We start from the raw sequence: 13,521 nt of genomic DNA on the forward strand, positions 1-13,521 counted from the left end.
TCATTTCTTTTAAAGAAACATGTGGGCATTTGATTGAAGGTCTTAAGCTATATTTAGACTATGAAGTTAGATGAGGAATTAAAGTAAGTATGTGAGGGGTTCAGGGTGTAGCTCAGTGCTGGAGGTCCTGGGTTCTATCTAGTACCACAAACAAATCCGTTTGACTTTTCTTTCTTTCATTAAATTTCAGGCGGCATTTTCATTAACTAAACTTCTTGAAGCCACATCTGCGGTATCAGCTCAAGTGGAAGAACTTGCCCTGAAATGTACAGAAAATGCGCGTTTCCTTAAAACGTGGCGGGACCTCCTGAAAGAAGGCTATGATTCTCTGAAACCCGACAACTGACTTGCAGATGTAGTTGCTTAGTGACTCACACATAAGATATTTGCACGTGGACCACATGTATGGGGCTGCCTGTCTCCAGACATTTATACTGAGAATGAAATTTTTCTTGGTATTCTTGACTTTGTGAAAGCAGAATACTAGACCCTCTTATTTGCTTATGTGTTTTCTCTGATATGGCAGTATTTACCTTAATTGCTTTCTGCCCTCTAAACTTTGGTCGACTCCTTTATGAAAGCTCATTCCATCAGTAAGTAATTGTCATACTAGTGCCTCCCTGCAACCAGGTCATTATTTGTTTTGTGAGAAGATGAGAGAAATGCTTGAGTTGGGAGTTGAGCTTGGCGTGTCTCCTAAGGCAGGCGATGAGGATTTCCTGTGCATGGTCCAGCTCCGCAGGACACCTGAGACTGGTGGTGGCGCTTTATTTACTTCCTTATCCCAATACCCACAGCCAGGTCACAACACTGTCTGTGAATAAGACTCGATGAGTATGATTCAAAGCTACTTTTGATTCCTATTTTTTAGGATGAAGACTGTTTCTCTAAGAAAATTGTATGAATCTAAACTTCATTGACTTGAAGGAAAACCTCTCTCTCACTCTCCATATATATATTTTAATGGGAATTTGACATTTTTTTCTGTCTTGAAGCAGTCTTTCTGTCTTAGTCTCTTAAGGGCCAGGACTACTGGTATGCAAAACAGTTTTGAATTTTGATGATCTTAAAATAATATTTTTCTCATTCTATAACTCTATTTTTAAAAAGCCTTTATTTCATAAAATGAAAACTTTTATAGAATACATGCTTTTTTTTTCTATTTTTATAGTTAGCTGCTTTCATAGTTAATGTTTCTTTTGTTGGTGTTCTATATGTTTGATTGCTGTCTTTGAAATACCTGATCAAATTTATGGCTGTATGCTAGGTATTATTTAATGGAGCTTTGCAAGTTATTTACATAATTCTAAAGTTGGTTTCCAGTGTATCACATGTAACTGTTTCTATGGGTTTCTTAGCAATTGAGGGTAGGTGTTAAGGTTCCACTTTATCTGTACTGTGTTTTCTGTATTAGTGCCATCTATCTTCAAGCCATGTAGGACCTTGATGCATAGGACCTTGAAGTATCTTTGATGTGATGTCTGTGTAGATACATTGATGTGAATAGAACTCTATTCTAAAGTGTTACTGGGGAGCTATGGTAGGGGACAAATGGATGGCAAAGACTAGTTTTGACATAGTCATAGTTAGTGATTTTTTTTCCTTTAAATTAAGCTCACACAACACATATGGTGTGATTTCTGTACCAAAGAATGCTTATTTCTGTATAAGAGAAATAATTATATATTCTGAAAATTGCAATTTAAAAATGTATAAAAAATAAAGATTATAAGTAAATTTCTGTTTCTTTGGACTCATTATTTAAAACTTTATGAGATAGTTAAACCATACAGAAGAGATGAATGGTTTAAAGAATTCTTGTGTATTCCTATGCAGGGTTAAGTTTGTAGTTTTATTGTTTTGGCTGTTCCCTCATCCTAAGTGTTAGACTCACTGGATCTTCCTGCCCCCTTTTGTATGTATACGTGTGTGTGTGTGTGTGTGTGTGTGTGTATACAAGTGTGAAACTCAGATCAAACCTAAGGATCTGTAGATATTGTTAACCCTAGCCCTTGAGATGAGTTGTTTTTGTTTTTTAAAGCAGGATCTCATGTATTCCAGTGTAGCTTCAAATTCTAGATGTAGTCACAGCCGTCTATAGACTCCTCATCCTGCTTCTGCCTCTCTAGCACTGGTGTGATAGGTGTGTGCCAGGCTGGGGTAAAATTTTAAAAATTAAGCAAATCATATTCAGGTAAAGTAGTGAACTTCATCCAAACAGGAGAAGACCAAATAGGAAAAGGCCCTCGAGAGAGTTCTGTCAGCATTTGGATTGGACACTGATGACTTCTGATTTTGCAGTAACCTGTCACCCTTCAGACTTGACAGAATTATGAGTCAGTTCCTTGTAATTATCTCTGACATGTGTATGTGTTTTTGTATGTATACACATACATATGACTTTGGAGAGCTCAATTATTATCTAAATAATATGTTAATATTTGTATAAGACCCATCCCCCAGATACTTTTTTTTTGAGAACTCTAAAAAACCTGTGATGGTCAGCTGATAGACTAGAGTTGAAGATACAGATACGTCAGGTTATTGCAACTATCCATGATGGCATGGATGACCTAAGCTAAGGCACTGGGTATTGGGGCAAAGAGAAGTACATGGATCACAGAAACCTTTATGAGATAGAATTAAGGACATTTACTGGGATCATTCTACACAAAGCAATTATGTGGTGGTGGTGGTGGTGGTGGTGGTGGTAGTGTGTGTATGTAAGTTGCCCCAACCAGGGCTTCTGCTTGGACCACCAAGGACCACCCCGCCTCCTCACAGCCACTAGGGCTTCTGCCAACCTCTCATTACTAGGGCTATCATCTTTCACCTGCATCAGAGCTTTGTCTCTAAACAGGTAAATCTGGGTCCTACAGACCTCCTGTCCATCTCTGTCCATGTGTCATGAAAATCTTAGTGCTAGGTCAAGGGATGGCCGCCTTAGGGCTGTTCTTTTTTCCCAGACCTCCTGATTGCTGAGAAGCCAAGAGTTGGGTTTCAGATTCTCAATTCTGAAAGGGAACCATAAGATCATAAAGAAGATCCCCCCGACCCCTGTCCTCCCCATTCATCTTATACTCTGACTCACCAGACTTGAAAATGGGCAGTGAGATTGCGGGCCTGTAGATTCTTGCCCTGACTGCCCTTAGCAAGCCATCAGTGGCCTACGGCAGCACAGTGGCAAGTGCTCTGAGGGCATTACACTGAGAGGGTCTTCCTTTTTATCTTCTTGCCTCCTTCAGGCCTGTTTTACTCTGATGCTTGAGCTTAACCTTAGAGACATCCATGACAACTTCTAAAAACTACCTTTATTCTATAATGCTTTCCACCACAGCCTCTTCTAACCTGTCTCATAATTAATTCAACTTCCCCAAATATCCTTTAGAAAGTTGATCTAATCAAGGACCTGAGTGCTCAGCGTCTGAGAGATCTTGGGGGTCCAGGTTGGTTGAGACTGCTGGACACTAGCTGGTACAATACTGGTCTGGCCTCAGTGAGAGAGGGCACACCTAACCCTTGAAGACTTTGAAGGTTCTAGGGAGTGGGGAGGCCTGGTGGGGTAGGGGTAGGATGGGGACATCCTCTTGGAGATGGGGTTGGGGGGCAGGGCAGGGGGAAGAAGAAGAGAAATGGGATGAGGAACTGTCAGAGGGCAAAACAGGAGGGGGATAATGACTGGACTGTAAAAGGAGATTAAAGATAATTAAAGAAAAGAGAGAACAACAAGAACCTGAGTGCTATTAGCACCCCTTCCTCTGATGGCTGCTCTTCTATTCTTATTAAATCACATATATATGAGAAAGAGAGAATCCAGACTCTAAAGCAGGTGACAAACACTCAGACACTCAGCCCTCTTGCCGAAGGGGCTTCAGTAGGGATGAAGTCAGTGTGAATTACTGTCACATCACATAGCTGACATGTGATATGTGACTTCCCTACACAGAGACTGAATGATCCCTGTCATATATACCCAGCTCTTCTGCCTCTGACATGTAGCATAGGGCATGTGCCTGATAAGCTTGCTTTGTAGTGGGGCAAGGCCTCCCTTTGCTCAGAAACCTTTAAGAGTGAGTAGACACTTTGCTTTGGCTGGTGAGAATGAAGCTTCCTGCTTCAGACTTGGGCTGTAGCATCTGCTGCGGCATCGCGGCTATCTAAAGGAACATCCTACTTGGTGTCTCTCTGTCTTGAACACTTTCACTTTCCCTTTCCCAAACCTAACTGACTAGAAAAGAACTAGTTGACAAGTGATAGCTGACAAACTGGCTGTTTAAACAAGGCAAAGCCATCTTTCTATGACAGCCATATTGACTCTTTGGAATAAAAAATATGCAGAGAGAGTACAAAACTCTTTCTAAAGCCGAGTGCTTAAACCAACAACTTCTTTCTTTTCTTTGCTCTGTTGAGATTATAACTATACTATGAAACCCACCTGTCTAAAGTGTACAATTCACTGGCTTTTACTGACTGGTGTCCACATTCCATTCTCATGTGCAATTTAGATTATGTAAACTTAGGAAGATAAATTCAGTTTCACTGCTACCCCTACGACTAGTGAGCTCTACGTTACTGTCCATCTCTAAGAATCTACTTATTCTAGCTACCTTATGTAAGTGAGACTACTTAGCATTTGTCCTTTGATCCCTGGCTTCCATTCTATCTTCATGCTATAGCACTGATCACAACCTCGTTACTTTTAATGGCAGAGTAATATTCTGTTGAAATGTTTATGTTCCACACTTTGTTTTCCCATCCTTCAGTTGTTGGCACTTGGCTTTGCATATTCTGGCTCTTATAAAAAAATTACTGCAAGACACACTGCATGAAAGTACTTGTCTGAGTCCTATTTTTAATTCCTTTGCATTTGTATCTCACAGTGAAGTGGGTCATATAATAATTTTATTTTAAATTTGCTTTCTGTGGAAAGGCCAAATTTTCCCACAGTGATTGTCATTTTGCATAGGTATGTTTCTGAGTGTGGGTTTGTGCATATGAATGTGGTGTTCAAAGAAACCACAAGGGGGTGTCAGGTCCTCTGGAGCTGGGGTTACAAGTTGTGAGCTGACCAGCGATTGTACTGGAAATGGAACCCGGGTCTCCTGGAAAAGCAGCAAGGACTCTCCCAATCTTCTTGATGCCTAAGGTTTGAACTTAGCTGAAACAGTTTTTCCCCTTTTGTTGGTCTTAGTTTTTCAGCGTTAGGAATCCATTACTAAATCCCATATCTCAAGGAATTATCCCCGTGTTTCCTTCTAAGAGCGTTGGAAGTTATTTTTATGTTAACGTACAAAATAATGACTTTAGATAGCATTTTCATACATGTGTGCACTTTGTTCCCTCACTGCCAACCTTTGCACCTTTGACTCCTGCACACAAACACTATCCTCTTCCCCGGCTCCCCTCTCCATCCTTCTCAGTACCTCTCAATACTTTTCCCCTTCATGGTCATGTGCATGCTCACACACACACACACACACACACACACACACACAAACACGAGAAAGAGAGAGAGGAAGAGAATGAACTTATAGAATTTATCTTTTGAGTCTAGCTTATTTCATTTAACATATACATAATGAAACTTTATTCAGCCACCGAGCAGGGAAAAAAAAAAAGACATTTTCAGGAAGATGCATGTAACTAGAGATTTCAATGTTAAAAAATAGGATGCAAAATAAACACAAAAATCAGTAGTATTTCTATGTACACAGGATGAACTTACTTCAAATGAGGTTTCTTACAGATATATTGGAGGGCTACTGAATTTTTTGTAAATATGTAAATTCTCTTTTTCTTTCAATGAATGAAAGGCTGTTCCCTTTATTCCCTTATTTTGGGGGTGAACATTACAGTAAATATGGATATATAAGTACCTCTGTATTATGTTAACAGAGTACTTTGGGTGTATACCCATGAGTTGACTAGCTAGATCACATAGTTTATAGATTATATTTTTAGATTATATTTTTAGAAACCCTTTAGGGAAAATGTTGAGGTATGAACTTTCTAATGGAATCTTTAGGGTCTTTTAAATGTAGCTTTGGGCAGTCTTCAATAGGGATACATTAATTTCTTCCTGTCATATTTATGTCCATTTTATTTCTTTTTGTTCCTTCTCAAGATAACACTTTAAAAAATGTACTGAATAAGAATTATGTAAGTGGGCGCTTGTAGGAGGCACGGCATAGAAGCAGGAACATAGGCACAGGAGAAAGCCTTTGAGGAACCAGACTTGTTAAACATGAGAGCCTGTTTTCTTCAAAGGAAGAAAATGACTGACACATGGTCGACTAGAAACTGGGAGAGGTGTTGTCTGACAGTTTGGTGACCTTTTTGTTGTTCTGTGGAGCCAGCCTTCCTGAGTGCTCCCACCCATGCCATATCTTGAGCCTTTTGTAGGCCCTAATCCTGAGCCTTGTCTCTCAATGAACAGAACCCAACTTACAGAAGAGGCTCAATGTACTTTGTATCCTCCATCGATAATCTATCATTATAACAAATCCTTCCTCCTTTGGCCCTGAGCACTGTTTATCAGCCAATGAACTCATTCGTATTGTAAAGGTCACAGGTCCTTTGCTACTTTGCTAGGAAGTTTCTAGCAAAACTTCTAGTAACGCTTCATCATGATAACTGTCTTGTGGACGCCTTTTCCCAAAGTTTTATTGTGCTTAAATGTGTAAGAAAAATAAACTCCAAGGTCAGGTTCTGGAAATTTTGACCCAGCACCTGCAAAATTGGTGATGATTCGAGTTCCATTCTTCATCTCACACGGATGGTTTACCTGCTGGCTGTGATGCTGCCAAGGTCCCCATCAGGCACTCTTATCTCATTCCCTGCATTAGAGGCAATGGTCTTCATTGATTTCCCATTTAGTTCAGTCACTTACAACTTTGTTTTATATGACTTTTAGTATGCTAGCTTTGACTCCTTCTATTCTTGGTTTCCACGGGGCTTTTATCATGAAAGATGCCAAATTTTGTCAAAGGCATTGTGTGCGTGTGTGTCTGAGTACGTGTGTGTGTGTGTGTGTCTGTGAGTATGTGTGTATGTGTGTGTGTGTGTGTGCGTGTGTGTGCATGTGTGTATGTGTGTATGTGTGTGTGTGTGCGTGTGTGTGTGCATGTGTGTCTGTGAGTACGTGTGTGTGTGTGTTGAAATAATTGCATGACATCTATCCTCTTCTACTTTTGTGTTATATTAGATTTATTGATTTATGTATGATGGATTAACAAAGTTACAGCCCTGGATAAAGCAATCTTAGTCATGGTGTGCATCCTTCCCATTGATGTTTATTGAGAATCATTACATCTATGCTCATTGGGAATTGATCAATAGTTTTTTTCTTGTATTGTTCTCCTCCCTGGTTTTGATCAGGGCTGTGCTGGGTTTGTAGAGTCTGTTTGCTAGTGTTCCTTCGATTTTCATCTGAGGGACAATTTGAATAGCGTTAGTGTTAGCTTTTCCTTAAAGGTTTGCTTGCTGGATGTGGATATAAGTTGTTTATAGCCTCTTGATTTAATTTGGTTAGGTTACATGTGTCTTGTAACCCTTTTAAACAATCAATTGATTGAAACATGAGGGTTTATTTCTGAATTTGATTTCATTGATTTAAATGCTGTCAGTCCTGCTTCTCTGGCTTACCTTTTTGCAATAGTCTGTTGTTTCCTGTTGTTTCCTCATGATGGCACTAACTTAGAGCAAAGCCACTAGAAAACTCAGTAGGGAGTGACTGAAAAATGCTGGTTCTGAGTTTATAACAAAGCTTGCCTCCCTTCTGTGTGTGTGAGTGTGTGTGTGTGTGTGTCTGGGGGTGAGTATACATGTGTGTGGAAGTCAGAGGCTGACATTAGGTGTCTTCCTCAATAGCTGGTCAACAAGTCTTCAGGATCCTCCAGTCTCTACCTCCTCTGCACTGGGATTATAGGTATGCTCTACCATAGCTGGCTTTTTAATGGTCGTACCAGGAATTCAAACCCAGTTGGCTGTGTGTGTGCAACAAGCACTTTAATAACTTTAGAGACAGGTTGTTTCTATGTTGCTGAGGCTGGCCTCAGACTTGTGATCCTTAGGTTGTTTCTATGTTGCTGAGGCTGGCCTCAGACTTGTGATCCTTCTGCTTTTTCTTCATGTTAGGACTACAGGTTTGTCTATGACATCTGGCAACAAGGCTTCTTTTTAATGAGTATGTTTTGCAGACTCAATGAAGAATGCAAAGGATTCATTAAACAGCAGTGTTTCTATTTTGCAAACAACCACATTTAAAATTGTGTGTGTGTGTGTGTGTGTGTGTGTGTGTGTGTGATGTGTATGTATGCACACACATGCCATGGTGCACAAGTGGAGGTCAGAGGACAATTTTCCAGAGTCTATTTTTCCCTTCCACCCTTCTGTGGGTTCCAGATACTGAGCTCAGGTCAGCATGTTTGTATAGTAACCCACTTTTATCCACTGAGTATCTATCTCACTGGCCACAGACATTTTGTCTGATGTTGTTATCTTTCAGAATTATAAAACTTTAGACCTTAATTAAAAAGGGTCTGTGGGTCTTATGTTGGCTGATTTGTACAACAGAAGTCTAGGAGCTGTAGGGAGAATTTGTGGTGTTAATAGTTGAACACAATATATAGATTAAAAAGGTTCTATGTTGTGTGCTCAGCAGTTTTCCTCCATGCAGTGTGCATAAATGCATGCTAGAACTAGATAGATTTCCCTTCATCTGCTATGCAAATATGTACTAATATACATGCACACATTGTCAGTATGATTCCTTCTCTTTGTATGAACACCAGCTATCTTTCCCCACCTTGTGCCACTCTAAGCTAACTTGTCTTAGATATACATTTTGTGGTATTTGCTTCATATCATCAAATCCCTCTAGAAGCACTTCAACAGTATTCTTGAGAATAAGATACAGTTACGAATAAGAATTGAGTCTAGATGACTGAGAAACTAGCGACAGATCACAGGGGTCTGTGAAAGCATCCGGCTTCGTGAACTCAGTGGACATCTCCTGCAAGGGCCACATTTCCACCCAGATGAACGATGGCGCATATGCTTTCTGAGTCCCTTTTCTGACAACAGACCTTCTTTGTCTGTAGTTGTGCCAGAGTTGATGGATCATTTCTTTGAAAGGTCTAGTGGTCAACGTGTAGATAATTGGGTTCAAAGCACTGTTGATAGGCAGAATAAAAATCACCACCCAAGAGGTAATAGAATCTGGAAGAGAAAGATGAAACACCTGAATGATTGATGATGGCATGCTGTGATGATGGCATGTTGTGATGATGGCATGTTGTAAGGCATATATTTTTTTGTTTTGTTTTGTTTTTTTGAGACAGGGTTTCTCTGTATAGTCCTGGCTGTCCTGGAGCTCACTCTGCAGACCAGGCTGGCCTTGAACTCAGAAATCCGTCTGTCTCTGCCTCCCCAGTGCTGAGATTAAAGGCATGCACCACCACTGCCTGGCTTGTAAGGCATATCTTGCATCTTCCGTCTTCAGCCTCCCTTTTCTTTAATGTGACATAGTCAAACACCAAGTTATTTTCAGGCTGTCTTTCTGATGTGCCAGTGTTTAAAGCAATGCCGGTGCTGTGGACGCACAGGGCTCGCGCTGAGAGGCTTTCTCTGAATACATCAGAGTGCCAACAAAAGAACACTCCTGGGAGCATTCACACAGAGCTATGATGTACCAACACGAGTCCATTTAAAGACAAACCATGTTATTCTGCATTTATCATCATTTACAAATGTTTTAACCAATAGAAGATGTGTGCAGTATTTCCCAGAATATGTAGATTTATCTTGACTAAATTTCTTGTTTGTTATGTATTTAGCTTCCCTTTGTTTTTCTTTATGGCATTGCTAGGGATTGAACCATGGAGTTGTACGTGCCAGATGAGCACCCAACTGGCTCCCAAGCCTGTTTTATTTTAAAAATAGGCACATATTTTAAGTATTGCACATGTGTGTGTGTGTGTGCATGTACATGTGTGTGTTCATGTGTTTATGCCTGTGTGTGTAAATGAGTGATACATGCAGGTACATGTGTGCTCATGCATGTGGAGGCCAGAGGCCAATGCTAGTTTTTTTCCCCCCATTTTTCTCCACATGATTTTTTGAAACAGGACCTCTCAGTGAACCTAGAACTCACCAAATAGGCTAGGCTGGCTGGCTGGCCAGTGATTCCTGGGGTTCCCTCATCTTTCTCTCCTCCCAGGGCTGGGGTTATAGATGTGCTACTGCACGCTTTGCTTTTCTTGTGGCTCCTGGGGAACCCAGACTCCTGCTTGTATGGCAAACATCTTATAAACTGAGCCATCTTTGCAACATATTTAGGCTTTTGACCAAATATTTATTTCAGTGAAATATTGTTGAGTAGATTAGCAACACAGGCCTAAAACCCCAACCTATAAGAGTCTGAGACAAGCCAGGTGTGATGGTGCACATCTTTAATATCAGCACTTGAGGAAGAGGCAGGCAGATCTCTGTGAGTTTGAGGCCTTCCTGATCTATATAGTCAGTTCCAGGATAGCCAAAGTTACACGGAGAAACCCTGTCTTAAACACTGCCCTCACCCTCCCCAACCCTGCACCCCCCAAAAAAGGGGGCAAGAAAAGTATACGGCCATTCTGAGCTATAGAATGAATGAAGCAAATTAACATGACTATGCCTCAACATAAAGAGTGGGGGAAAAAGATGTAGAGATATAGTTGGGTGGTTGAATACTTGCCTAGTGTTATGAAGCCCTAGGTTCAACCCCTAGTACCACAAATAAACAGCCCAAAACATAAACCCAAACAAAAACAAAACCCCCAATCATATTTAACTAAATCCATCTTTTTTTGGAAGAATAATTTTGATTTGTATGTGTCTGTCTGTCTGTGTATATGCCACATGTATGTGGGTACCTAAGGAGGTCAGAGGAGGGAGTTGGATACTCAGGAGCTGGAGTTGCAGTTGGTCGTAAGGCTCCTGATGTGGGCACTGGGAACTGAACTACTGTTCCTGGAAGGAGAGCTAATACTTTCAACTACTGAGCCATCTCTGCAACTTTCTAAACCTATCTTAAAAATCACCTTTGCATATGTATAGAACTATCAAACACTCAGGTTCTTGTTGTGATGTATTTGATACTATTGTCCCTCTTATTCTTCATAAATTGTCAGATTCTATTATCATCACCTGTGGAATCAAACAAAACTAAATTATGCATATATAGATGTCAAAATGTGAATATACACTGGACTACATATGCAGTCAGCAGGGATACTTGTACATTTTTTGTGATAGTATATATATGACATAAACTTTGTTCATTAACTTTTCAAAATGCACAGTTCTGTGGTGATGAGTATATCTACATTGTTAGCATCCCTCATCACCCTGGTCTCAGAATGTTCTCATCTTCCCAAAGGAAACTGTACTTGTAAAACAATGCCTCCCACTCTCCCCCTTCCATTCTCTAGCAGCAGCTAGTCTATGTTCTGCCTATGAACTTGACTATTCCAGGAGTCTCATGTAAGATGAATCACAACCCATGTGGCCCTTTTCTGTCAGGGCTATTTACTCAACACAACACCTTCAAGATTCATGTATAATGCAGCACACGCCAGAATTTCCTTGTAAGGGCTGATGAGAATGCTCAGTGGGTGAAGGTTCTTGCTACCAAGTCTGACAACCTGAGTTTGATGCTCAGAATAATCATGGTGAAAGGGGAGAATTGATTCTAGCAGATTGTCCCCCGACTTCCACTTGTGTGTCATAGCACATGTGTGCATGCATGTGTACACATACACACATGAAATAAATAAATGTAAAAAAAAAATCTTTAAGAGAGCTTTCTTTCTTTATAAACCTGAAGAAGGACCTGTGTATATGTGTGCTACATTTCGTTTGTCCGTCAGTAGACACTATGTGATCCATGTACATGTTTGCTATGGTTTATTTGTCCATCCATCTGTAGACACTGTACTGCTTCTGCCTATGAATGCTGCAGCCAACACAGGTGTGCTCAGATCTATTTTAGTTCTGCCTTTCAATTCCCTTGTGTACTTATCCAGAAGTGGAATGACTAGATTGTATGGCAACTCTATAGCTAATATTTTCCAACCTCTAGCACACTCTTCTACAGTAGCTGCACCCTGTTCAAATCCTACTATCAATGTACAAGGTGTCAAATTTCTCCTCCTCACCAACAAATTCATATTCTGTTGCTCAATGTAACAGCAATGATGCATGTGATATATATTATTTTACAATGCTGTGTTGTTTTCTATTACGTCAGACTACAGTGCAGTGTCATCTGTCATACATACTGTAGGGAGAAACATTTCTCACAGTCTAAAAGGTGAATTCATGATTGGGTAATTATTGGGTTGGTTTTTTTTGTGGTCGTTCTCAGCAGGCAGCCAATTTTTAAGCACTCTATACCATTTGTCTTGGTCATTTTCTTTTCATGATATAGTCATGGTTTGGTCCCTTTGTTTTCATGAGAACTGTGGCAGTAGGCATTTATGGAAAGAACTGAACAGTTCCTCTCAGTAGACACTTCATGAACAATGGAGCCAGAGTCCACACTACTCTGACAAATAATTCTTGAAGCGAGTTGTTGTTAAGAGTAGTAATTTTTTTTTTAAGAATAACTCCCCACAGATTTATTCTTTCCAGGAAAAGATTGTACCTGGTATTTCCACCTGAAGCAGTGAAAGAAATTTCAGTATAAAAATGGGAATCCAGCACAGCGCATCGGTAAACACGATAAAGAAAAAGCGTTTGGCGAGGACCATCTCCTTCTTCACTTGCTTCTGTATCTCCGTTACTGTTATGGTGCTTTGATGAACACTGTAAAACATGCTTCCATAGGAGAACACAATGATGATAAATGCCACCAGGTTAATACCTGTTTAGACCATGAAGAGCATTAGTAGTGTATGTTAGCATTCTCTGAAGACAAACATAAAAATGGCTTAGATGTTACTACTAAGGCCACAGAACCAGTAAAGTGGTATTTATTTATTCACTTATTTACTTTGCAACAAGGCCTTCCTATGGAGTTCAGGTGAGCCTTCAACTTGACTAGGGAGCCTAGGCTGGACACCAAAACACAGTCTTCTTGCCTCAGGTTACAAATGTGTACCAGATATCTTTCCTGACCTCCATTTCCAATTACACAGTCTCATCCCCAGCACTACCTCTGATACTGTCTCAAAGGGTCTTGTCTTTCCTCTCAGCCTCCATTTGCTGGGGGTTCTGCAGCTCTCACAGGCTTCCCCTCTCACCCCATTCCTTTGTGTCAGGCTCCAATACCCAGAGGCACTCTCTACTTAGGCACATGCTGGCCAGTGAGAATCAAATAGGCTATCTTCGCTCTCCTACCTGTCTTTCAATTCCAGTTCCCCAGTCTCAACCCGAGCCCAGTGTCAGACCATCTGCCTTCTTCCCTGCTTCTCCTTCTCTGACTCCACTCTGGAAACTAGCAAACCTTGCAGTAGACCCAGCTTTCCTCCTTCCTCTAGTCCC

The 13,521-nt window shown here is 40.6% G+C and overlaps 2 protein-coding genes across 2 annotated transcripts in view; one reads left to right on the forward strand and one right to left on the reverse strand.

Annotated features, from left to right (window-relative positions):
- The window catches only part of CUNH4orf46 (chromosome unknown C4orf46 homolog), a 3,591-nt gene extending 1,854 nt beyond the window's left edge, over nt 1-1,737 (forward strand). The window contains exon 2 of the mRNA XM_031374138.1: nt 191-1,737. Coding sequence (XP_031229998.1) covers nt 191-346 — 156 coding nt within the window. The 3' untranslated portion in view covers nt 347-1,737. The remainder of the gene's footprint in view (nt 1-190) is intronic.
- A 7,147-nt stretch (nt 1,738-8,884) lies between these two features.
- The window catches only part of Rxfp1 (relaxin family peptide receptor 1), a 116,663-nt gene continuing 112,026 nt past the window's right edge, over nt 8,885-13,521 (reverse strand). Inside the window, exons 17-18 of the mRNA XM_031376032.1 lie at nt 12,683-12,901; nt 8,885-9,219 (exon numbers count right to left, since the gene is read on the reverse strand). Coding sequence (XP_031231892.1) covers nt 8,918-9,219; nt 12,683-12,901 — 521 coding nt within the window. The 3' untranslated portion in view covers nt 8,885-8,917. The remainder of the gene's footprint in view (nt 9,220-12,682; nt 12,902-13,521) is intronic.

This window comes from Mastomys coucha, unplaced genomic scaffold, assembly GCF_008632895.1.
Source record: "Mastomys coucha isolate ucsf_1 unplaced genomic scaffold, UCSF_Mcou_1 pScaffold16, whole genome shotgun sequence".
Classification (NCBI taxonomy): Eukaryota; Metazoa; Chordata; class Mammalia; order Rodentia; family Muridae; genus Mastomys; species Mastomys coucha.